Genomic DNA, 24,906 nt, shown 5'->3' on the forward strand with positions numbered 1-24,906 from the left:
CAAGTCACAGCAATGATGGTAGCAATATTCCTTCCGCCGTGTTACACACTGCTGAAGGTATATTGATGTTCGTAATTACCAGCAGAAAACAGCAGGAGACCCATGTCACTCTCTCATAGAAACCGATGCAGAAGAAGAAAACAACAACAACAACAAAACCAAAAACGAAACATATAAGCAAACATAGCGGTCAGTCTTTTTTTTTTTCATCCGAGAGGTGATCAAAATTGCATAAGGCAGGTTGATATATTTGTATGTCACATGTGTTGAAAAAAATCAAAAGAGAGTACACAGATGATGCAGGCAACTGTCTTGTGTTTGGTGACCTCTGGAGCCATTTGCATTGCTCGGACGGAAGAGCCTAGTATGGTCGTAACCCGCTACTAACTGTTTGTAGTATGGAACTGACCAATGGCGTAGTTCGGTCAACGTAGGCATTTAGTCACGTGTGACTGTCAAAACGTTATAACCAAGCAATGCAACTGGCATCTGGCCTTGACGGAAAGGGTGGTTTTTGTTGTTGTTGTTGTTGTTTTGTTTGTTTTTGTTGTTTGTTTGTGTGTGTGTGTGTGTGTGTGTGTGTGTGTGTGTGTGTGTGTGTGTGTGTTTGGTTGTTTTTGTTGTTGTTGTATCATTGCAAGACCAGAAAGCTATTTGAATCTTCGTGGACGAGCGTATTCCGTCTGCTACAATTAGAACATCATTTTTCCTTTTTGGCTCCTGGTTCAGCTAAGGTCATACTAACACGTATGAACATCAGAAGTGACAATACAAGTCAGTGTTCGGCAAACGAGTTTGTCATTCAGACGAATACTAATGTGCTATCACTTTTACTCGGGTCGTTTAATGGCTATAGGCCCCTTTTTCTTTTGTTTCTTTTGTATTGTCAAATGAACTTTGAAAGAATCGATAAACAAAAATAAAAAATATATAAACAAAAACAAAAAACACACGAGCTAAAAACGAAAGAACAAACACAACGTAACCAAACCTGACGACGATAAACCGGCCTATCTCGTGAAGAGTGGAAGGGGGGTGGGAATGGAAGAGGTGTGAAGGTGGGGGTGATGTGATGGAATTAGGGGGTGGCAAAAATATTAAAACCCTTCGTAAAATATACGAGTTCGGTCGGTCCTTTCTTATAATACGCCCGTATGACGAAAAAATAGACAACCTTGCGCATGTTGGACGAAAAATTGGCAACCGAATATAACGATATTAATAATGTATTGTTGTTGGTTTTTTTGTTGTTTTTTGTTGTTGTTTTTAAACATAATCCCTTTGGTTTCAGCCATTTCAAATATAATGTTACTCTCGACAGAGAGAGAGAAAAAAAAAAAAAAAGCTGGCACAAATGAGCGGCCAGAAATAACATGCCGATCGCTTTACGAAAGTCCAAAACAGAAATGCGTGCACCCAATTTAGCTTGTGTGCACTTTGGGTCTCGTCTTTCCTCGCCTGGGGAAAACATGTGGAGTTTTCTTTGGGGAGATAGGGGGAAGCGGAACAAATTGATAGTGTGGCCTTTCCGTCTCATATAGCAAACAGGAAAGCCAAAGTTTCGGGGATTTCTTTTTCTTTTCTTTTCTTTTTCTTTTTCTTCTTTGTTATTTTGTTTTTGTTTTTGTTTTGTTTTGTTTTGTTTTGCCCAGCAGTTTCTTTACGGCGTTCACGCAGATCACATTATGCCATAACCATTAACACAATAGACACTCTCTCTCTCTCTCTCTCTCTCTCACTCTGTCTGTCTCTCTGTCTGTCTGTCTGTCTGTCTCTCTCTCTTATCTGATTTTGTGAATTGTACCAGGGGGTAAAACAAGGTGATGTGTGTAGTCCTGTCTTGTTTTCAATGTTTGTCAGTGAGCGTGCCTTAGAAATCATTGAAAATGGAAGGCGTGGATTATCTTTTGACTTTAATGAGTTGTTTGTTACTTTTTGCTGATGATATTATTCTATTGTCAATATCAGTGGAAGGTTTGCAAAGACAGTTGAACAGTCAATTCTATAGTATTGTGCTGAAACGTGGGAGATTGAGAATGGGAGGGATATTGAAAGTTTAAATTTATTTGCAATGAAACGTTTTCTGAATGTTGATAGTCGGACACCAAATGACCTAATTGATGGTGAACTTGGCAGGTACCTTATACATCTGAATTCCTGTGTAAAGTGTATTAGCCATTGGCTGAAACTTGACTAAAATGGGTGTCCATATGTTACCTTACAAGACGTATAAGACTCTTTATAATTTAGATACTACTGGAAAGAAGATATGGGTTACATGCATACGAAACTGTTTGATTTGCATATGTGTGGGATAACCAGGGCGTCGAAAATATAACAGGTTTCATAAATTGATTTAAATAAAGAATTATTGACTGCAGATGGCATGACTGGCATGACCACATTCAGAATAGTAACAGAGTTAATGAATATAGGATGTTTAAACTGACCAATCGTGAACCATTTATTGAAATTACAATAAACAGATATGTTAAATGTGATTTAACAAAACTCAGATTTGGTGTCTCAGACATTGCTTGTCATCGGTATAGATTTAGTGATAGAAGAGTTGACTCAAGGCTTTGTCGTAAATGTCATGACTGCAAGGAAGATGAAATTCACTTTATGTTGTGTTGTCCTGCTCTGTACGATTTAAGGATGAAATATATTCAGCCGAAATATGTTCATAATCCATGTCGTTTTGGATATAATTTGCTTATGTCCTTTAGGAACGAGACTGTACTATCTGATCTGGCGTTTCACGTTTGTAAAGCATTGAAACGAATACGTATGGTTATAACTTAGACTATAAAACTGAAATGATGCGATTATATACGATCATTATCATTTGTTTTGCTTTCGTTTTTCTTGTTTTTTCTCCAATTATAAGAGGCACTTGTGTCATTGCTGTGTGATTGCCTCCTTCCATATACACACACACACACACAAACACACACACACACATTCACACACACACACACACACATAAACACATACAGAAATACATTGCCTGCATTGATTGAAATCGCACCTTTACACCCATGTGTGTGTGGTTTGCGTACATAATTATTATTATTCAAGGTACATTCATACAGTATGTTCGAATGCACACACTCATACAGGTTATTATAGACTGCATCGCAAATCTGGTCACACACACACACACACACACACACACACACACACACACACACACACACAAAGCTGGTCACACACACATAAATCTGGTCACACGCGCGCACACACACACACACACACACACACACACACACACTGACCACACAGTGAAAGGACGGACAGAGAGAAGGGTATTGAGAGGAGGTTTGTGTGCATGGGTCACTGAGGATCAGCAGTGTATCGTGATTGAAAAATCCTGATCCGGAAACGGTGAAAAGTTCAGTCAGAATGACCTGCAACTGACCCTCCTATCTCTCTCTCTCTCTCCCTCTCTCACTCTCTCTCCCTCTCTCTCTCCTTCCCTTTCTCTCTCCCTCCCTCACTTCCCCCTCTCTCTCTCCCCTCTATCTCCCCCCCCATCTATCTTCCCCTCTCTCTCCCCCCTTCTCCCCCCCCTCTCTCTCTCCACCCCACTGTCGGCCTTTGTCTGTCATCTGGTGATCTCTTTCCTTCACCAATCAGTCTTTCTCACTTCCTGTCTCTCCAATGATCTCCCCCTAGAAGCTCTCTTTCCATTTTGGGAAGCTACCGCCGTCATGCGATACTTGAAGGACATGGAATGAAGAAGAGAATAAAAGGGGAAGAAAATCGACAAACCAACAACAAAAAAAGCAGGGTAGCCAAAGGGATTGTGTGGAGGAATCAGGGTCAGGTAATGAGCTTGTTTGTGCTGTCAGACAGACGAACACAGGGAGGACACACGTGAGGCGTGCAGCGGAGAAAGGGGAAGCAACACTGAGAGAATGTCACAGAGTTATGGGCCGTTAAACAGCCCAACATGACAACAGTTCTTTGATGACACATTCTGTCTTCATTTTGTAATCAAAATGGGGAGCTGGTGGAGTGTTGTTGTTTTGATATTAAAAGAGCTATTTTTCACGTAACTGACAAGACACTGAGCATCTGATTAGGAATTGAGCTGCATCATTGTTGTTGTTTTTGGAATCGCAGAAACCACTGGTTCTGGGTTCATCATCATCATCCAGCTGACGGCCACAATCGTCATGTCGATTACACTGCCGCGAGTAATATCTCTGTATCTTTCTCTGTCTGTCTGTCTGTGTGTGTCTCTGTCTCTCTGTCTGTGTCTCTGTCTGCCCCTGTCTCTCTCTCTCTCTCTCTCTCTCTCAGTCCTCTCTCTCTCTCTTCCCTCTCTGTCTTCTTCTCTGGCTCTACTCTCCACGATGTCTGCCCTCTGGTGATCTCTTTCCTTCACCAGTCTGTCTGTATTTCTCACTTCCTGTCTCTCCAATGATCTCCCCTGAAAAGCTCTCTTTCTATTTTTGGGAGACAACCGCTGTTATACGATACTTGAAGAAGAAGAAGAGAAAAAGAAGATAAGAAAGAAAGAAAAAAAACACGCAAAAAAAAAGCAAAAAAAAAAAAAAAAGCTGGGTAGCCTAAGGGATTGTGTGGAGGAATCAGGGTCAGGTAATGAGCTTGTTTGTGCTGTCAGACAGACGAACACAGAGAGGACACGTGAGGCGTGCAGCGGAGAAAGGGGAAGCAACACTGAGAGAAGGTCACGGAGTTATGGGCCGTTAAATAGCTGATGAACCTATAAACTAATGTAGTCGCTGAGAGAGAGAGAGAGAGAGAGTTGGATGAGTTGCATGAAAGAGATGGAGGGGGAGGGGGGGAGGGAAAGGGGGGCGTGTTGGGGGAAGATGGGAAGGGAGAGAGTGTTGATGGAGGGGAGGGAAGGAAAGAACTCGGGAAATTCCATGTAAAGGCCTTTGGCCTACTCACATGAGGAGACATACACAATGAGATAACGGTATAAAAACAAAGAAAACAACAACTAATTTGATAAACTTTGGAAGTATTGGGGGAAAAAATGTGTGTGTGTGTGTGTGTGTGTGTGTGTGTGTGTGTGTGTGTGTGTGTGTTCACTACCACGCAGTTAAATTCAACAAATACAAAAATAATATTAAACCTTGCATTAATTCATCCCTTAAACGGAAAGCTTGATAAATAGACTTGACAGCATCATTCTCTTAATGCACATCTATCTTCATTTTGCGATATGGGAATTATAAAGATAATAAAGGATATTGGCAGAGTGTTTTTATTGGCAGAGTGTTTTTTTTAATTTATTTTTTTAATGTTTAAATGTGCGCTTTTCACATTGTTGTGCTTACCCTCAGCGTTTGGTGTGGAAATTGACTGATTGGATTGAACGGTTCCTGTTTGGATATCGAGAAACGACTGGCTTTTAGCTCTCTCTCTCTCTCTCTCTCTCTCTCTCTCTCTCCTTGTGGGTGACGGGTGAGTGTAGGAGTGCTCGTGTGGCAACACACACAGTGGGGTAGAGGCAGTACAAAGACATACCACAGACAGACAGATTACAGAGGCAAGACAAAGACATACCACAGACAGACAGATACAGAGGCAAGACAAAGACATACCACAGACAGATTACAGAGGCAAGACAAAGACATACCACAGACAGATTACAGAGGCAAGACAAAGACATACCACAGACAGATTACAGAGGCAAGACAAAGACATACCACAGACAGACAGTTACAGAGGCAAGACAAAGACATACCACAGACAGATTACAGAGGCAGTACAAAGACATACCACAGACAGATTACAGAGGCAGTACAAAGACATACCACAGACAGATTACAGAGGCAGTACAAAGACATACCACAGACAGATTACAGAGGCAAGACAAAGACATACCACAGACAGACAGATACAGAGGCAAGACAAAGACATACCACAGACAGATTACAGAGGCAGTACAAAGACATACCACGGACAGACAGATACAGAGGCAGTACAAAGACATACCACAGACAGATACAGAGGCAAGACAAAGACATACCACAGACAGATTACAGAGGCAGTACAAAGACATACCACAGACAGATTACAGAGGCAGTACAAAGACATACCACAGACAGACAGATACAGAGGCAAGACAAAGACATACCACAGACAGACAGATACAGAGGCAGTACAAAGACATACCACAGACAGACAGATACAGAGGCAAGACAAAGACATACCACAGACAGACAGATACAGAGGCAAGACAAAGACATACCACAGACAGACAGATACAGAGGCAAGACAAAGACATACCACAGACAGACAGACAGACAGATTACAGAGGCAAGACAGACATACCACAGACAGACAGATTACAGAGGCAAGACAAAGACATACCACAGACAGATACAGAGGCAAGACAAAGACATACCACAGACAGACAGATACAGAGGCAAGACAAAGACATACCACAGACAGACAGTTACAGAGGCAAGACAAAGACATACCACAGACAGACAGATACAGAGGCAAGACAAAGACATACCACAGACAGATACAGAGGCAAGACAAAGACATACCACAGACAGATACACCAATCATGATCCAAATCTCACTTAACCGTCAGTGTCTGTTTGCGCATGTTGCAGATCCCAAGAGCCAGTACTTCAACAGCACCTCCCGGATCCTAGCCTCCCCGGGGGCAGGCACCATCTCGAGGCCCCTCACCCAGCGACTGCAGTCCGCCTCCACCGTCCTCCCCGCCTCTGCCTCGCTCGCCACCCACCGCACCGAGTCCCCGCCCACCCGCCACACGACGTCCCCCACAGGGGACCCAGACAAGGAGGCACAGCAACGACCTAAGGTAAGGAGAGGTTTTGTGCTGTGTTGTGTGTGCATCATAGTCAGTCGTGTCCGACAGTGACCATCAGGGCTCGTATTCAAGAGACCTTCGTGCCCTGCGGGGAAAGGTATACCTGCGGGCAAATCTACCTGAGGCAAGGCAAACCGCCCGAGGGTAAGCAGTATCCGGTATCAGGAAAACTCGAGTATACCCGCGGGTCTTTTAACCCAAAGGCAAATTTGCCAAGGGTGCACGCCCACGTGGCAGATGTAAACATGGCGGATCCTTTCGTGGCGTTGTTTTTGTTGAGGGAAAACAGGCGTGCTTTGCGGGGTTTTGCGGGTTGTGCTGACACCCCCGACAGTGCTCTAAACTGTGGTGTGGCGAGAAGTAAAAGAGCAAGCGCAAAAGGGAATCACCGGGATTTTTAATTATAGACGATGGCTTCGCTGCAAGAGTGCACTGCGCGTGTATTGAATGCGAATACTTTCAAGGTAAAGTGTATTGTATTGTACTGTATTGTGCTGTATTGTATTGTGTGGTATACCTATTGTTGTTGGGTTGTTGTTTTTTTGCGTTGTGTTGAATTATATTGTGTTGTGCTGTATGTGTTACATTGCGTTGTGGTGTGTTGTATTGTCATCTTGTATTGTCTTTATTGTGTTGTATACTTTTTGTCACAACAGATTTATCTGTGTCAAAAAGAAAACAAAAACAAAACACACACACACACACACACACACCACACAACACACCCCCCCCCCCCCCCCCCAAACCGGGCTTCTCTCTCTCTTCAAGGAGAGCGAGTCGCGAAAGTGCAGCGCCAAATTTTCATTTGTTTTTCTGTCAGATTAGTTGGGTTGGGTTTGGGTTTTTTTTTCTCTCCAGAATTTTGCCAAGGACAGCCCTTTTGTTATCGTGGGTTTTTTCATTTTACTCGCGCTGAATGCATGCTGCCGACGGGACCTTGGTTTATCGTCTCATCCGAAAGACTAGCACCCAGACCACCTAGCACTCAAGGTCTCGTTGAAGGGGGAGTGAAAATTTTGGTCTGAATATGGGACTCGAACCTGTGGATACTGGCTTCCTAGTTAGGCCCATTACCACTGGGCCTCCGCTTAGTGTTGTGCTTTTTCTCTGTCTTTTTTTTGTTTTTGGTTTTTTTTTGTTGTTGTTGATCTTTTTCGATCAAAAGGTTGCAGCGGAATTCTCTGTTCTGAAAAAAATAATTGATAGATCAGTGATCTATCCGTCATAATGAAAATGCTTGTATGTGTGTGTGTGTGGGGGGGGGGAGAGACAGAGAGAGAGAGAGAGAGGTGGAAGAGAGAGAGAGAGAGAGAGGTGGAGGGATGAGGAAAGAGATCGAGACAGAGATAGTTTATTCATACATGTCAACGTCCCTTAAAGGGGGCGGGGGGGGGGGGGGAGGAGGGTCGAGGGGGGGGGGGGGCGAGGGGGAGTTTACAACTGAGTCGCGCATTCACATTGGTCTTCATCATTGTGAAGATTATTCGCTTCGCCTCTTGAATAATTGATATACAGATAGTGAGAGATATACACAGATAGACAGACAGACATAGAAAGAGAGATAGACAGACAGACAGGCAGAGCGTCTAGAATAGGTTTAAAATCGACTGTGACATTTTGGCTTTAGACGTACCGTGCCATCAATACTGTATACCATAGAATTGATATTCCTGGCTGGCCTGAGGTCTTCTGTCTCTCTCACCAGGATTCCCCGGTATATTACCAACAAACCACTGTCAGTTCATTGTAAATATTTTAAAGGTGGGTTGTCGAGGGGGCAGGGGGGAGGGAGGGGGGGAGACACATCGAGAAAGACCGGATGACATACCGGACTGCTGATATAAATGTCGAACACGTCATCACAAAAAAGTATGCCAGCCAGTACTATTATAATGTTAAAATCATTTTTTTGAGCGCGCCAGCAGCAGCATCCACACTCTGTTCTATCATTAACGTCAGTCGTCGATTGGGATAGGGACGGGAAGAGCAAATGGTCTGATGATAGATGAACCACAACACGAGGCCTGGAAGGTAAGACAGCTGTGTTTTGTCTGTTCCGTTTATTATTTCATTTTCAATGATGAGAACTTAGTATTTCGCTGGAACCAACAATCCTCTTCCTTGAAGGAAACGGTCAGAATAAAGGTAACTGAACAGTTACATCGCCTTTTGGTTTGTGGAATGTCGTTAAACATCTTTATTGCCGGTGTGTCAGTTGCATTAAAATGGTTTCAATTTGCAGAATCGTTCGAGGATGATGATTGACAGATTGCTTGTCTGGTTGGTACGCCTGTCTGTCAGTACGTATTTGGGTATACTTGCGTGCGCGCATGCGCACGCTTGTAAACGGGCGCGCGTTCAGTCATCAAAAGCACCTGACCCAATAAATCTCAGCGTTATGAGAGTGGAAAGTAAAAGCCTCAAGTGCAAAGAGTGAAGATGCCTCTTAACGTTGCTTTAGTTGTAGGAGAAATAGATATTTAACGTTCTTTGGAAGAACGAGTCAGAAGGGGAGAGAGAGAGAGAGAGAGAGAGAGAGAGAGAGAGAGAGTAAAAGTTTTAATGTGGTGGAAGACTTTGATCTGGCCCTTTCACACTAAAATAACTTGGGGCAAGTGTCCTAGCGGCGAATGATACGATCGATGGTGATGAAATTTAAAACCTTGAAAATGGGTGCAGGGTCGTTGTCAACGACGAAACCAAACAGCAAAAGAGAGCTTTATCGAACATCATTGGCACACTCAGCAAAATAGCAAAATAATAAAACACCAAAGCTGAAGTTGGCCACGTTTTGTCCCAGAATCAGCTGCATTTGCATTGGATCTTACAATATTACTCTGAATATGGACTTGTGCAAACGTTTGGGAGGGGATAGGGGGTGCCGGGGGTGTGGGGATCAAATGACTAGCATCAACTGAAACTGCGTATTCCATTCTGCAGGCCGCGAAAATCTTCTCCGTGAAATAGTTCTTGAAAGACAGACCGTAAGAAAGCAATGTCATAAACATCCTTCTTGTGTCAGTCTTTTCAGACCGTTATACGGCTGGTTGGTAGTGACAAGAATCACGATACAAAGCTGGTTGGGTGATGGGAAAGGGGTGTGGGGGTGATGGACTGCTGGACAAATTATCTGATATGATCGCTATGTGCCAGTGCGATCCATGGACAATATAATCGGACTTGATCCTTTCGTGTCCCAATCCTAATTAGTCTGTCACACCCGGGTGTTAGAACCTCATAAAGCATCGTTTGAACCGTGGGATGGGGGAGAGGGGGGGGGAGAGATTTGTCAGTGCCAGACACTGTAAAGTACTAAATAGCTTTGCAGCTACTGTCAGAGTTCACTTGGTTATTTATGGGCTCATGTAGTGGTGGTGGTGATGGTAATAGCAGCAGCAGCAGAAGTAGAAGTAGTAGTAGTAGTACTGGTAGTAGTAGCAGAAGTAGTTCTTGTTGTAGTAGTAGGGGGAAGAGCAGCAGCAGCGGCAACAACAGCTGAAGCAGCGATGTATATGGCCACAAAATCTTTGCTCATTGCCCCAACATTTTTACCCCGTCTCATAACGCGTCTATGTTGTTTTCACACCATTGAAGTCTTCCTGGCATTTTCATCACGCATGTTCCGTGCCTTGATGCTGTCTGTCACTCGTTGCTTAGCACCGAGATCTTGTTCCCGCTGTTGTCTAAATTCCTCACAGCATATCTGTGCCAGATATGGGTAGCCACTTTAAGATCCACTTCAAGATCCGGGTAGCCACTTCAAGATCCGGGTAGCTACTTCAAGATCCGGGTAGCCACTTCAAGATTCGGGTAGCCACTTCAAGATTCGGGTAGCCACTTCAAGATCCGGGTAGCCACTTCGGATCCACTTCAAGATCCGGGTAGCCACTTCAAGATCCGGGTAGCCACTTCAAAATCCACTTCAAGATCCGGGTAGCCACTTCAGATCCACTTCAAGATCCAAGTAGCCACTTCAAGATCCGGGTAGCCTCTTCAAGATCCGGGTAGCCACTTCAAGATCCACTTCGAGATACGGGTTGCCACTTCAAGATACGGGTAGCGACTACAAGATCTAGGTAGCCACAGCAGCAGCAGCAGCAACAACAACAACATACACTGAAGGATGAGGAGACATCGCGCGTGAAGAACTTCAGCATCAAGCGTTTTGGTGGTTCAGTTTCAGTGGTCTAATGTCTCTTCACTGTCTTGTCTCGGTTTAGAATTACACATTTTGAGCTGGCTGGTTTCAGTCTTGTTGTTCTCTCGATACCTGATCACAGCAGTCGGCATTCCCGCTTCGTTGACAGATTGAACTTGGTGTTATTAGGTTTTTTTTCTCCTGTTTTTATTCCGTACACATGACGTTTCTACTCTTTTCAAAACAGATGGCACAATACCCTATCCACGTTAAATCATTCATATTCATATGTATGATTCATACTGCATGGTTGTCATAAACGTCAGAGGGAATGCGGCAGCTGATTTCATCAAGCAGGTATACTGTCAGTGATGGCGATTAGGGGAGAACCTAACAAAAGATTTTAATAAACCATTTTGTGTTTCCGATAAGACAGACATTGTATGTTTTTTTTGTGTGTGTTTTTTTGTGTGTGGTTTTTTGGTTTTTTTTACGGGGGTGGGGGGGTGGGGGGGTTGGTGTGTGTGTGTTTTTGTTTGTTTGTTGGTGGGTTTTTTTTTGTTGGTTTTTTGTTTGTTTTTTTTGCTTTGCTTTGTTTTGTTTCATAATCATAACTTGAAATAGAAAAGGAAGCATGGCGCAATAGATTGTAGAAAAAGGCCAGAGTCAGTAACACGAATCAGGTTGGTGACTAACGCTGTTCATTGTTGTCCAAACAAGCATTCCTACATCCAACAAGGCAGCGAATCGCAAAAAAAGACAATGATACATTCACGTTGTAACTAAGAACAAGCCACACACACACACACACACACACACACACACACACCTTCACCTCCCCTCCCCACACGCACACACACACACACACACACACACACACACACTCGCTGACATCACGGTTTTTTGGTTGTTTTTTGTTTGTTTGTTTTTTTTTACATGGCTCACTGGCAGTGATCACCACTAACGTGCGTGCCAAAGCGGATTTTGTTTTCTCTCTCTCCCTCCCGTCATCCCCCATCGCCCCGAACGCTCAACAAAGACAGACAGCGCTCCCTTCACCTTGTCCATCCCGTTGCGTCCCTCTGAGATGGGTTCCTTGCTGACCCTGACTTCCACCCCCTCCCTCCCTCCCTCTCTATCCCCCTCCTTCCCCATCCACACCAGTGGCACTGCGAGCAAGGGATCTCTAGCTGGGACATAATTATTTCTTCCTGCTGTCATTCTTTCTATTTTTCTTTTTTTCTTTCTTTCTTTCTTTGTTTTTGTCCCGTGGCTGTGTTCGTTGTGAAGAAAGAACAAAGCGCCAATGATGGTTAGGGATGGCGTCTTGTTGTTAATTACCTGATTAATGATACTCAGTGACACAACGACTCGAAGGAGAGCGGAGTCGATGTTGACTGGCTTTCTTGTGAATTGATGATACGTTGTCCGCCTTTGTGTTATCTGTTTATTGATTTATCTGTTCATCTATCTATTTATTTGTTTATTTGTTTATTCATTTATTTATTTATCTTATAAAAAAAAACTTATTTATTTATGGTTTCTTACTTCCATGGGGGTGTGTAGGTAACTGGAAGGATGGGGTGCGGGGGTGGTGTGGTTACGGGAGGTAGGTTTTTTGTTGTTGTTTTTTTTTCATCTCTAAATTGGGTACACCCTCATCTTCTAGAAGTATGTCTTCGAAATTTCCAGTTTCCTTTTCTTTTAGCGACAAAGTGTAGTCGTGTGTTAATGTTTGTTTCAACAACAAAAGAACAACAGATCTTTTCACTTTAATTAGTATGCTCCAGATCGATTTCATTTAATCAGTGTCTGTGGTTTTATATATATATATATATATATATATATATATATATATATATATATATATATACTTATTTTTCGTTATTCATTATTATAATTTTCTCATATATCTTGATAGCGTGATAATGTGTGCATTGCACACACACACACACACACACACACACACAGAGTAGGGAGGGTGGTGGCTGAACATTATAAATAAAACAATGATCGTGTGACATGGCACAGTACATCATCAGAACAACTGGCTCAGTTCTACACCGACAAGATCCTCTCCCTGCTCCTGCCACATCAGTCACACATACATCCTCAGCCACACGACGCACGCACGCACGTGCGATAGATGCTCAGGACCCAGTGTGCGTGCCAGAGTGGACATTTTTTCCCCTTTACATCTAAGTCTCAGTGGCCTGAGGCCATCGTCAAAGAAGCAAGCCGTTCCCTATCCGTCCGTCTGGAATCCGCTGTCACCATAACCCCCCCCGACCCACACACACACACACACACACACACACACACACACACATGCGTCATCAATATCAGACGTGCTGTCAGAAAGCGATCTGAAGGAAATATCTGCCAGTTGTCTTTTTTTGTGTGTCTTTTTTTCCTTTTTTTTAACACCTCTTGTACTGGGGCACCATTTGGAGACAAAGGTATATATGTGCAGCCGTCAGTCGGCTTTACCCGGGTAGTTAGCCTTATTGTGCAAATGACCCCGAGTTTGTAAGGCGCTTAGAGCTTGCTATCCGATCGAGGATAGGCGCGAAATAAGTATCCATATCATTCATTCATGTGTCAAAGGGAATGGACCCCTGATTATTTTGGATCCCATGGATTGATGCAATGGCTGACTTTCCATCCATGGAAGTATGATTATATTTCGTCCATGTGCATTGCTAATTTGTCTCTTTTTTTGTTACAGGTTTTCTTTCTTTCTCTTTCATCTTCAGCTCAGTCGCCTTAAGCCATCGTCACAGAAGCCTGTTGCCTCTCTATCAGTACCTCTGGAATACTCTTTCACTGTGATCATCATCGGTTCCCTCCCATAGATATCAGTCGTGCTGTCAGCAAGGATCTCATGGAGACTTCTGCCAGTTGTCAGTCTTTTTTGTGCTCTTTTTGTACTGAATCTCCATGTGGAAACAAAGTATGTATGTATGTGCTTTGGATTAGACTCCTGATTATTTTGGATCCTTTTGAAGCAAGAGGAGAACTGATATGGTGGCAGTCTCCACGCATTTCTGATCATACCTCGTCCACGTGTGTTGTTATTTTGCCATTTTTTGTACGGAATTTCTTTCTCTCTCTTTTGTATTCATCTCTGTCTCCTCAGGCCATCGTCAAAGAAGCCTGTAACCTCCATATCCATCCTGCTGGAATCCTCTGTCACTATGACACACTTGTCCCCTCCCATTGATATCGATAAGTCGTACTATCAGCAAGAATCTGGCGGCGAGTTTGCCAGTTGTCGGTCTTTCTGTGATCTTTTTGCACTGGGGCTCTATGTGGAGACAAAAGTATGCATGTATGTTTCTAGGATGCTTTTGAACTGACCTGTGGTGAATTTGGATTCCGTGAAAGAAGCAGAGCAGAATTGTTACACTGATTGAGCTTTCGTGGAATCATACTTATATTTCTTCCATATGAATTTTGTTGACAGTTTTTTTACAGACTTTCTTTCTGTTTTGTCTTCATCTCAGTCGCCTCAGGCCATTGTCAAAGAGGCCTGTTCCATTTCGTCCAGCTGGAATCCTCTGTCGCTATGACTCCCGCTTGTTCCCCCCATCGATGTCAGTTGTGCTATCAGCAAAGATCTGACGGAGTCTGCCATTTGTTGGTCTTTCTTCAATGCTCTTTTTGTACTGGGTCTCCTCTTGGAGACAAAGGTATGTATTCGTCAAAGATGCTTTTGAACTGAAATGTGGTTAATTTGGATTCCATGGAGAAGCAGAGCAGAACTGTTACACTAGTTTAGTTTCCACGGAATTTATACGTATATCTCGTCCATATATGTTGTCACTTTTTATCAGTTTTTCTTTCTTTCTTTCTGTTTTGTCTTCATCTCAGTCGCCTCAGGCCATTTTCAAAGAGTTCTGTTCCCAGGAATCCTCTGTCACTATGACTCCCACCTGTTCCCCTCATCGACATCAGTCGTGCTATCAGCAAGGTTCTGACGGCGAGTCTGCTGTTTGTCGGTCTTTTTTCAGTGCTCTCTCTGTACCGGGTCTCCTCTTGGAGATACAGGTTGTATTCGTCAAGGATGCTTTGAAACTGACCTGTAGTTAATTTGGATCCCATGAAGCAGAGCAGAATTAATACGACCTTTCCGTGTAATTATGATTATTCTTCGACAACTGTGTTGCGATTTTTGTCACGTGTGTGTGTGTGTGTGTGTGTGTGTGTGTGTGTGTGTGTTCGTTCGTTCTTTTGCTTAACGTCTGTCCACATTTGTGATTTTAGACGAAAATCCATCATCTCCCCCACCCCACCCATGCCTTAAATCATCACTACTTTGCCTGGTCCTCTCTCCTCAATTAGCATTTAAAAAAAAAACAGAAAAAAGAATACAAACGGAATAAAACTAACTAACTAGTCTACCAGTAGAATTACAACAAAGGGTCAGTTGGGCTCCAGATTAAACTCTGAACTATTTCAATCACATGTTGATCATCTTATAAGACATTTCTAATGGAAGCAGATGGAACTGCAGATTTTGTAAATGATATAGGTAAATATTGTTTTTACTGTTCACATTTGTGGATGATATGGGGGTAATTTCATTGCCGCAAATGCAAGTCACATTAGAAGTATATTTAGTTTTTATGGCATCCAGTCGCAGTCTGTAAATTAGACTAGTGAGCCTTCTGCTACTGTGATGTCCTTTTGTTTTAAAATAAAACATGCGATCCAGTTTGCACGAGCTATTGCCAGTATTGTCTCTGTCATGGGCAGATTCCTGTTTTAGTTTATTGAGGAGAATTGAGGAGAGAATAACCTTCTTGTAATGAATATGGAATACGAATTTCTATCGCGTTGGAAATGTTCATTGCGCATTTTTTCGCACAACGATCCACCCGCTCATATCCCACAATCCCTTCGTGAGAAGGGATCCAACAAAAGTTAATCCTTATACCACGGATGGTCAAAATATGAATTATATGACGAATTTCTGTTACAAGTTCTCCTGTCTTCCATTTAAAAGATTTTAATACTTGTAATACAAATTTAGAATCGACTCAAAAGAACACTTGAAATATGGTAATGGGAAGACCTAGTTGGCGATTTAATCCCATTAATATAGCCATAAGTCCTGCTGTGAATATAGAACCTTGAATGCCATCCTGGGTCATACGCTTTTTTATGTCAAAGAAGGTGGCTAGCACATTTTTTCTACGAGCAAATTGATGTTTTATCTAGTTAGTGGTTTTAACTAGGTGGTCAACTGCTGTTCTTCCTTTTCTAAAACCTGCTTGGTTAACTGGAATTACATTGGGGGGTTTTCACAGTAGTGAAGAAGCCTGTTTAGCACAATTCTTTCCATTAACTTTACAACATGTGAAGTCAGAGTAATTGGGCTGTCATTGTTTTTATCAGTTTTTGGCTTGCCTTGTGTGTGTATGTGTGTGTGTGTGCGTGTGTGTGTGTGTGTGTTCTATAGGTTTTCTTTCTTCCTTCCTTTCTTTTTTTGTTATTCCCTGGTTGTTTTTTTGTTTGGAAGTGTTTTTTTAATTCTTGAATAATGTATCCGTGCCTTCTAGAAATTCAGTTTGGAAAACATCCTGCTTCTGTGTTGTTGGTTTTTTCTTGGGTGTGGGGGTGGCTAAAATAGCATTTGTTCTTATATATATATATATATATATATATATATATATATATATATATATATATATATAATGCATGTTTTAACAACAAAGAAAAAATATCCTTTAATCATTATCATCGTTCTCCTTTTTATCCATTCTACTTTGGTCAAATATACCTTAGTAGTACGCGAACTTCAATCAAAGAGGAGGAGGAGGGGAGGGAGGAGACAGAGGGTGTGTAAAGAATGCGAGAGAAAAGGTGGGAGGGAGAGAGACTGGCCAAATAAATTCATTAACTCTTTCACTGCCAAACTCGGATTTACGCAGCAGCTAGGTAGAGGACCCATGTCACTGAAGGGTGACCAGATCATGGGTCTGTTATCCATGAACCTACTGCTCTTTATGCTCGGTGGTAGGACAGGTCATATTTTCTACATATCACAGGGGGAATCCACAGCTATTCTTAGACACCATATTTTCTGTGTTTGTAGCACAAAGGAATTTTGCACTCTAATTGACTGGCGGTGAAAGGGTTAAGGATATAGCGCACTACATCACAACAATACCAGTACAATATTATTATTTTTCTTTTTTGTCCAAGCTGATTTCAAACACGAAAAAGTCCTGCTCAGTCACGTTTAATCATAACCCTCGAAAACGCAGCAGAAGTCACGTGTCAAGCTTTGTATGTGGACCAGTGTGTGTGCCAGAGTGGACTTTACTTCTTTTTTTTTTCCTTTTCTTTTTATCTCTGTCCTCCTCACTCTGACCTCAGTCACCTGCGGCAATCATCAGAGAAGTCACTCTTTGTCTGCCCTCTTGAGTCCCAAACGAGGTGAAATCCTCCTCCTCCCACCCCTCCCACCCTTCCCCCACATCACCATGGCCTTCCTGTCCCTGCTCTCTCCCATTAGTGTTGCTGTCAGCAAAGATATGACATCCGTCCCCTACTCCCCCCCCCCCCCACACACACACCCTCTCTCTCTCTCTCTCTCTCTCTCTCTGGATTTGATGATAACAACAATGTGGCCTTAGTCATCTGGTTGTCGATACTGATGACATATTTCTCTTCCTCTCTCTCTCTCTCTCTGTCTGTCAATCTGTGTGTGTGTGCGCGTATGTGTGTGTGTGCATGCGTGTGTGTGTGTGTGTGTGTGTGTGTGTGTGTGTGTGTGTGTGTGTGTTTCATCATATTCCTTCTGTAGGAGTTTTTTTTAATTTTTTTTATTCTATCTTTCTCCCCTTTCCATTAACTATGTGTGTGCTATTGTAACTGATGTAGATTAGCAAGGACAGAGCGGAAGAATGGGGTCACGCCTAAAATCTGAATTCTTGAATAAAACAAAACAAAACGTTTGGAGTTCAGAGTTCTTAGTTGTGAGTTCTCTCTCCTTGCCATCAGCATAGCTTCCAGTAAAGATGATCCGCCAGTCCTCTGCTTCTGCCCACCCCCTCCCCAACCCCATTAAGCTATCAGTTAAGATATCACCTCCCTCCCCCCTTCTCTCCCTCCGATCAGTCCAGTTTTCAGCAAAGACATGAGATTCCTTCCTCTCCTCCCCCCTCTCTCTCTCTCTCTCTCTCCCTGCCATCAGTCTGGCTTTCAGCAAAGACATGACATCCGACCCCCCAAGCACAACTCTTTCTCTCTCTCTCTCCCCCCCCTCTCTCTCTCTCCCGTCAGTCTGGCTGTCAGCACAGACGTGCGACAGGGTCCTCTGCTCGCTGTCATTCTCTGCTTTGTCTTATGGGGGTAACCCCCCCACCCCACCCCTACCCCCGCCCCACACATTTCTGTTCCATTCGCCAGAGGAAGGGAAGAAAAAAGGAGTGAAGACTCTTAGGAATGAATGAATGTGTCTAAGGAGGTATTTAACATGTCATGACACTGGAGCAGAATCAATGGATCGATGCAGTGATTGATTTTTTTTCTGTGACCGTGACGTTCTTGCACTGAACCTTCTTTTGAATGTTGCTGGGTTTTGTTTTATTTTATTTGTATTTTATTATTTTATTTATTCATTTATTTATTTTTATTGAGAGGATTTTTTGTCTTTTTTTTTTAATCTAAAAGACTTTCTTCGTTTTCAGTTTCCTTTCTTTATTTTCTCTGTTTTTTGGGGGTGTTTTTTTTTCTTTCTTTCCTTCTTCCTTTCATTATATTGTTTCTCCCTTTCTTTATTTATATGTTTGTTTTTCTTTTCTTTTTTAAAATTCTATTGGTTTTAGTCTTTTGTTGCTCTTCATCTTTTTTGTCATTGTATTTTTTTCTTTTCTGAAGTATGTTATGACTATTATCTTTTAAAATAATATTGTCCAGGTAGATGTAAGTAAACGTCCAGAGTAAAAGAAAAATGAAAAATATTTTGCAGTTCTCAGTAATCTCAATACGTTTTCACCCTTTGATTACTAATGCTCCAGCAACGCCTTGGAGTATTTGTTTTTATTCTCATTTATTAAATTTTGAGATGCTGTCTTCCTAAACGTTTATATGCAAAAAAAATTCACCAATACGTTTTTCAATGTATAAAGTGATGAATAAGAAAGAAGATCGTAATCATGAAGTCCAGTTTCTCTCTCTCTCTCTCTCTCTCTCTCTCTCTCTCTCTCTCTCTCTCCCCCCCCCCCCCTCCGTTAAACCAAATGTATGTTCACAAATTATGAAAGCCCTACTTAGATCCTTGAACCACATTCTCTTGTTCTGAACTGTATGTCCACCTGTTGAGAAAACCTTCTTACTTTCATGAACCAAACCCCCGTCCCTTTCGTCTTCACCCTGGCACTACTGACATGAAAAAGGAGGTTAGTTAATGGAGACCCTTGTCAACCAACCGCTTATCAGCATGCTGGTATTTGAATATGCTCACCCTATCGACGACAACGATGCCTATAGGCATTACCCAGCCACGTAAGCAGCAGTTTGAAGTGTGAAATCTAATTAACAGCCTGTGTCTGCCCAGCAGCCTGAGAGCCAAGCGGTGCCTGTGACGGACATGATGTGTGTGATCGATGGTTTGGGGAATTTCCCTGGGTGTGCATGAGAGAATTACCGCGCGCGGGTACGGGGCCATTTGCTCATCCGGAAAGCCTTCCCGTGTTCGAACCGTTCAGGCTCACTCAGGGTTGTGTGAGCACATGGCGTGTCGTTTGAAGTGTAAACGATTTATTATTATCATTAGCATTATCATTAATTATCATCAGGCGGTGAATGGACGTGCTTCGTTTCTTTACCTCCCAAACTTTGTTTTAGCAACTGTGTATGTACGAGCGGCTCTTCGTTCCTTCTGTACTCAGGACAAACATTGTTAGCACTGATGTATCCCTACCAGCTGTCAGTTCATTCTTAATCCTCGGCAGTCATTGTTAGCACTGATGTATCCCTACCAGCTGTCACTTCATTCTTAATCCTCGGCAGTCATTGTTAGCACTGATGTATCCCTACCAGCTGTCAGTTCATTCTTAATCCTCGGCAGTCATTGTTAGCACTGATGTATTTAAGCTGTCAGTTCATTCTTAATCCTCGACAAACATTGTTAGCACTGGTATATTATAAAATGTTTGTTCATTCTGATAAGCCCAAACGATAACATACCAGAAACTGTCGGTTCGTTATTTATTTTGGAAACATCGTTAGCAGTGACTTTCATGAGCCTACGTCGTTGTTGTCCTGTCTATGCGGCAGCGGAAAGTAAAAATAGATGGATATCAGTCGTCTGCTCTTTGTACAAATCGTCATTTGATTTTCTTCTGTTTTATTTTTTTCTCTCCAGCCACGACTGGCAACGAAATGCACAAGAGCTGAAGCACAATAGTGGACCATGTTTAAATAATAATATAAAAAAAATCCCCACTTTCCATGAATGCGTTTTGAATTACTTTTGCTAAAGGTTAAAATTGTAGACTGGCGAGAAATGTTTCTTTTCTTTCTGCGTTTTTTTTAATGACTTGCAAATTCACTTCTTTGCACAGTTGTAAATATCAGTGAGGATATTTCTGAAGTAGGCTTAGATATTAGTTATTCTCACGAATAAGATTGTTTGACATCGATTCTACCATAACAGTATCAAAACCCAGAGTGAATATATATATATTCGCAACAACAAGGAAGCAATCTAGATTATATTTCATCCATTCCAATGATCTGTGTTATCATTATGTGCAATGCACTTGCAAAATGTTCAAGAGTACCCGGAAGTATCTAGTCCATGCATCCAAGAAGGAAATCGCGTATTGTTGCTGTTCAACAGGAAGAAAATGTTATCCTGTTATCCCTACCAGTGATGAGTTCTTTGAACTGACTTCATCATCTTCTACACGTCATCCCCCAGAATGTTCCTGCATATCGCGAAACAATACAGTAGAACACAGCACAGCACAGTACGGTACTGCACAGCACTGCACAACACAGCACAGCACAGCACGGCAAGCACAGCACAACACGACACAGCAGCGACACAGCACAGCACTGCCAAAACTCGCCACAGCACAACAGAGTATATTATTGTCACAACACAGAACTGCAAGACATGTCACAACACAGCACGTGCACACCTTTTGCATAACACAACACGAAGCAGCACAGCATGGAGCAACACTGACACCAAGACACACCACACCACCATACATCACAACACGACACGTCATGTCAGCACAGCACAGCACAGCACAGCACGATAACACAGCACACAACTGACACTTTACAGCACAGCACTACACAACACTACGCAGCAACGCACAACACGGCACAACACAACACACCACCGCAGCGCTCAAAACAAACACACAAAACGCTCGCTACAGCGCAGCACTGCATGACACCACCACAACATAGCACTTCAAAACCCGTGACACAACACAGCCCGATGTGCACAGCACAGCACTGCACAGCACAGGACAACGTGACTCGGTACCAAATGACACAGAACAGCGTGCCACTGCACAGCACAGCACAGCACAACACACACCACGACAACAAACACAGCCTGCTTAAAACACGTAGAGCAGTATACGGCACAGCAGAACAGAAACACAGCAAGTTTGGTGTCATATACTGTACCATGTCAAACTGATGCAAACTAGGTCTATCGGTTTGCTCTGCTTGGCCAAATTTCGCGCGGCTAACAGTGAAAAGACGAGCAGAACAGAAACACAGCATGATTAGAAACAGCACTGCATAGCGCACAGAACACACGCAACAAGATATCACAATGCAGTAGAACATAATTATTTGCACTGCTTGGCATGGGCAGACATCATGACTGGCTGATTCTAAAGAACAGGTCATAAGTTTACTCCTAGAGAGAGAGAAGGGGGAGTGGGGGTGGAAGCGGACCAGTACCAGACACACAGACAGAAGAGGAGGAAAGAGGGGAAGTGACAGGGAGATAGAGGATGAGGGGGGCTGTGAGGGAGAATAGGGGGCTTGGGGGGGGGGGGGTCATAACGGAAATGGTGTGATTAATGGCTGCTGTTCCAGCATTGGGAGCAAAGCCAGACCTATCCCGGCTGATAGGTCTTCTCTTTAAAAAAGATAAAAGCATTGACAATGTCATGGGCTCACTGCAGATCTGATGGAAGAAATTTCAGCAGCCGTTTTTTATTTGTAATCATTACAAGAAGCAGAAAAGACCTTGGAGATGTAAGCAGGCCAGGAAAACGATCGTATCATATGAAATCTTATTCCGCTCACAGGTATTTCCAAAACGTTGAAACTGCTGAACTGCACATTTTAATTTCATTTCAATTTCGATTGTGTTGTAGTTACTGGAAAACAAGCACGGAACTAGTTTCCAAGCAAAGTTGAGATGGAGAAACGTAAGACATAGAACGAGAGAAAAAAAATGTCTCCTTTTCTCTGTTCTTTTCACTTTCGCGCAGCTAAAAAAAATAAAATAACACAAATGTTCATTCCAGGAATGGCATCATCGATTTGGAGGGCAGAAAACTCCCCCCCCCCCACCCCCCACCCCCGCCCCTCATTCTTCTTTTCTATTTTCTGCTTTTAAATTCGTTTATGTATTGCGTGCGAGCGTGTGCGTGCACACACAGAATCACTCTTTGTGTGTGTATAGGGGGTGGGGGTGGGGGGTGGAAGAGGGATAAGGGTGTGTACTTGCACGTGCACACACTCGTGTATGTAAGTGCTTGAATTTGTGTGCGTATTTTTTGTAAATGTCACGAGTTGATGAATCGGAAATTTCCATTGTCGAATGGTCAAAAGCCTTTTATTTTTTTAAAAGTCATTGGTTGGTGAAATGAAATCATCCGAATCAACAATTTCTTGGCTGCATTTGTAATGATTGCAACTCTTTTTTACATTTACTCTTTTTTTTTCGTTCTTGTGAAGCGCTAGTCTTGAGAAGAATCACACAAAAAGGAGAAGAAAAAAAAAGATATTGTTCATTTGCCGGGAACATCTTGTTATAAACTTTTAACTTCCACGCAAACTTTCAACTTTTTTGTGCACCCAGAATCACATACAGCGAATCACAAACAATCCATCATGGATTCTGCTCACGTTTCTTTTTTTTCTTTCTTTTTTTTCTCTTTTTTTAAACCCAACTTTTTGTGTGTAGGGGGTGTGGGGGTGTGGGCGTGGCATGGGTGACGGTGACTGGGTTAAAAGGAAAGAAACAACAAGACACTAGTGTTTGCTTCTTGGGATGGCAGCAAAGGGAGGTATAAAAATCGATCTATTGAATACATCGGCAATCGCTGTGAACAAGACATGACGCACTATGATGCACACACGCACACACACACACACACACACACACACACACACACACACACACACACACACACACACACTCGCACACACACACACTCACACACACGCTCACACACACACACGCTCACACGTACACACACACACACACACACACACACACACACACACACACACACACACACACACACACACACACACACACACACACACACACACACACACACACACACACACGCTCACACGCACACACACACACACACACTCACACAAACACACACACACAGCATTAACACACACACACACACACACACACACACACACACACACACTCATTAATTCTTCTTTCCACATCACTAAGAAGCCACCCCCTACCCTCTCCCACCCCCCTTACCCCCACTCTCACAACACCCCTTTTCGTCCTTTTTTTTTTTTCAAATTCTATTCTACCAAGTTGTCTCCTGTCTCCCCGGCACATGGCCTTGAGCAAGGTGCGGGGTGGGTGGGAGGAGGTGGGGACAATGTAAGTAATCCGCGACAAGGTGGTCTTTATGTATTGCCACGTCAAATGGTGAGTGGGGATGGACCTGTGGTCTCCTAATTGACGTATAGCGCCCCCCAAACCCCCGCCTCGCTTCCCCCCCCCCCCCCCCCTCCTTCTCGCGTTAGACCGTCACACGTCAAGAAGAGCAGGAAGAAGCTGGAAGGTGTGTGTGTGGGAGGGGGGGGGTGCGGGGGGGAGGGGGGTATGGGTGGTGGAAGGTGGGGTTGGGGGGGAGTTGGCTGGGTAGAGTAGGGGCTGATTGGAATGAGGGAGGAAGTGAGGGGGGGGGGGGTGTTGAAAGGGGAGGGGGAAGCGGGTGGGGCATAGAGTCTGATTGCGGAAGGGAAGTGGGAGAGAGACAGAGATTCAGATTCAGATGGTTTATTCATGAAGGCCACAGCCCCCACATGAATAAGGGGCGATAACAGCATTATTGTGTGTTACCAGAAGTATAGCAGTTACTTATTATGACATAACTGTGTCTCTTAAGTGAAAAGCTTTATATAAATATAATGCAAAAATTACGTATAACTCCGTCATCCGTAGAGAGAGAGAGAGAGAGAGAGAGAGAGAGAGAGAGAGGGGGTTATGGCACTAAATAACCAATGAGGAGAAAGACATATAGATACGTCATAAAATAAAACACCAAGTAACAATTGGAGAGGTGTGGGGGAGGGGAAAAGACTAAATGACAATGGGAGAGGGCACTAAACACTAAATGACAATGGGAGAGGGCACTAAACACTGAATGACAATGGTAGAGGTCACTAAACACTAAATGACAATGGGAGAGGGCACTAAACACTAAATGACAATGGGAGAGGGTACTAAACACTAAATGACAATGGGAGAGGGCACTAAACACTGAATGACAATGGTAGAGGGCACTAAACACTGAATGACAATGGGAGAGGGCACTAAACACTGAATGACAATGGTAGAGGGCACTAAACACTAAATGACAATGGGAGAGGGCACAAAACACTAAATGACAATGGTAGAGGGTACTAAACACTAAATGACAATGGGAGAGGGCACAAAACACTGAATGACAAT

General features: G+C 43.1%; 1 protein-coding gene across 1 annotated transcript in view; it reads left to right on the top strand.

Moving 5' to 3' along the window:
• Positions 1-24,906, top strand: part of LOC143280802 (uncharacterized) — a 399,670-nt gene that overhangs the window by 255,740 nt on the left and 119,024 nt on the right. The window contains exon 9 of the mRNA XM_076585488.1: positions 6,609-6,823. Coding sequence (XP_076441603.1) covers positions 6,609-6,823 — 215 coding nt within the window. The remainder of the gene's footprint in view (positions 1-6,608; positions 6,824-24,906) is intronic.

The sequence above is a fragment of the Babylonia areolata genome, chromosome 4 (genome assembly GCF_041734735.1).
Source record: "Babylonia areolata isolate BAREFJ2019XMU chromosome 4, ASM4173473v1, whole genome shotgun sequence".
In the NCBI taxonomy this organism is placed as follows: domain Eukaryota; kingdom Metazoa; phylum Mollusca; class Gastropoda; order Neogastropoda; family Buccinidae; genus Babylonia; species Babylonia areolata.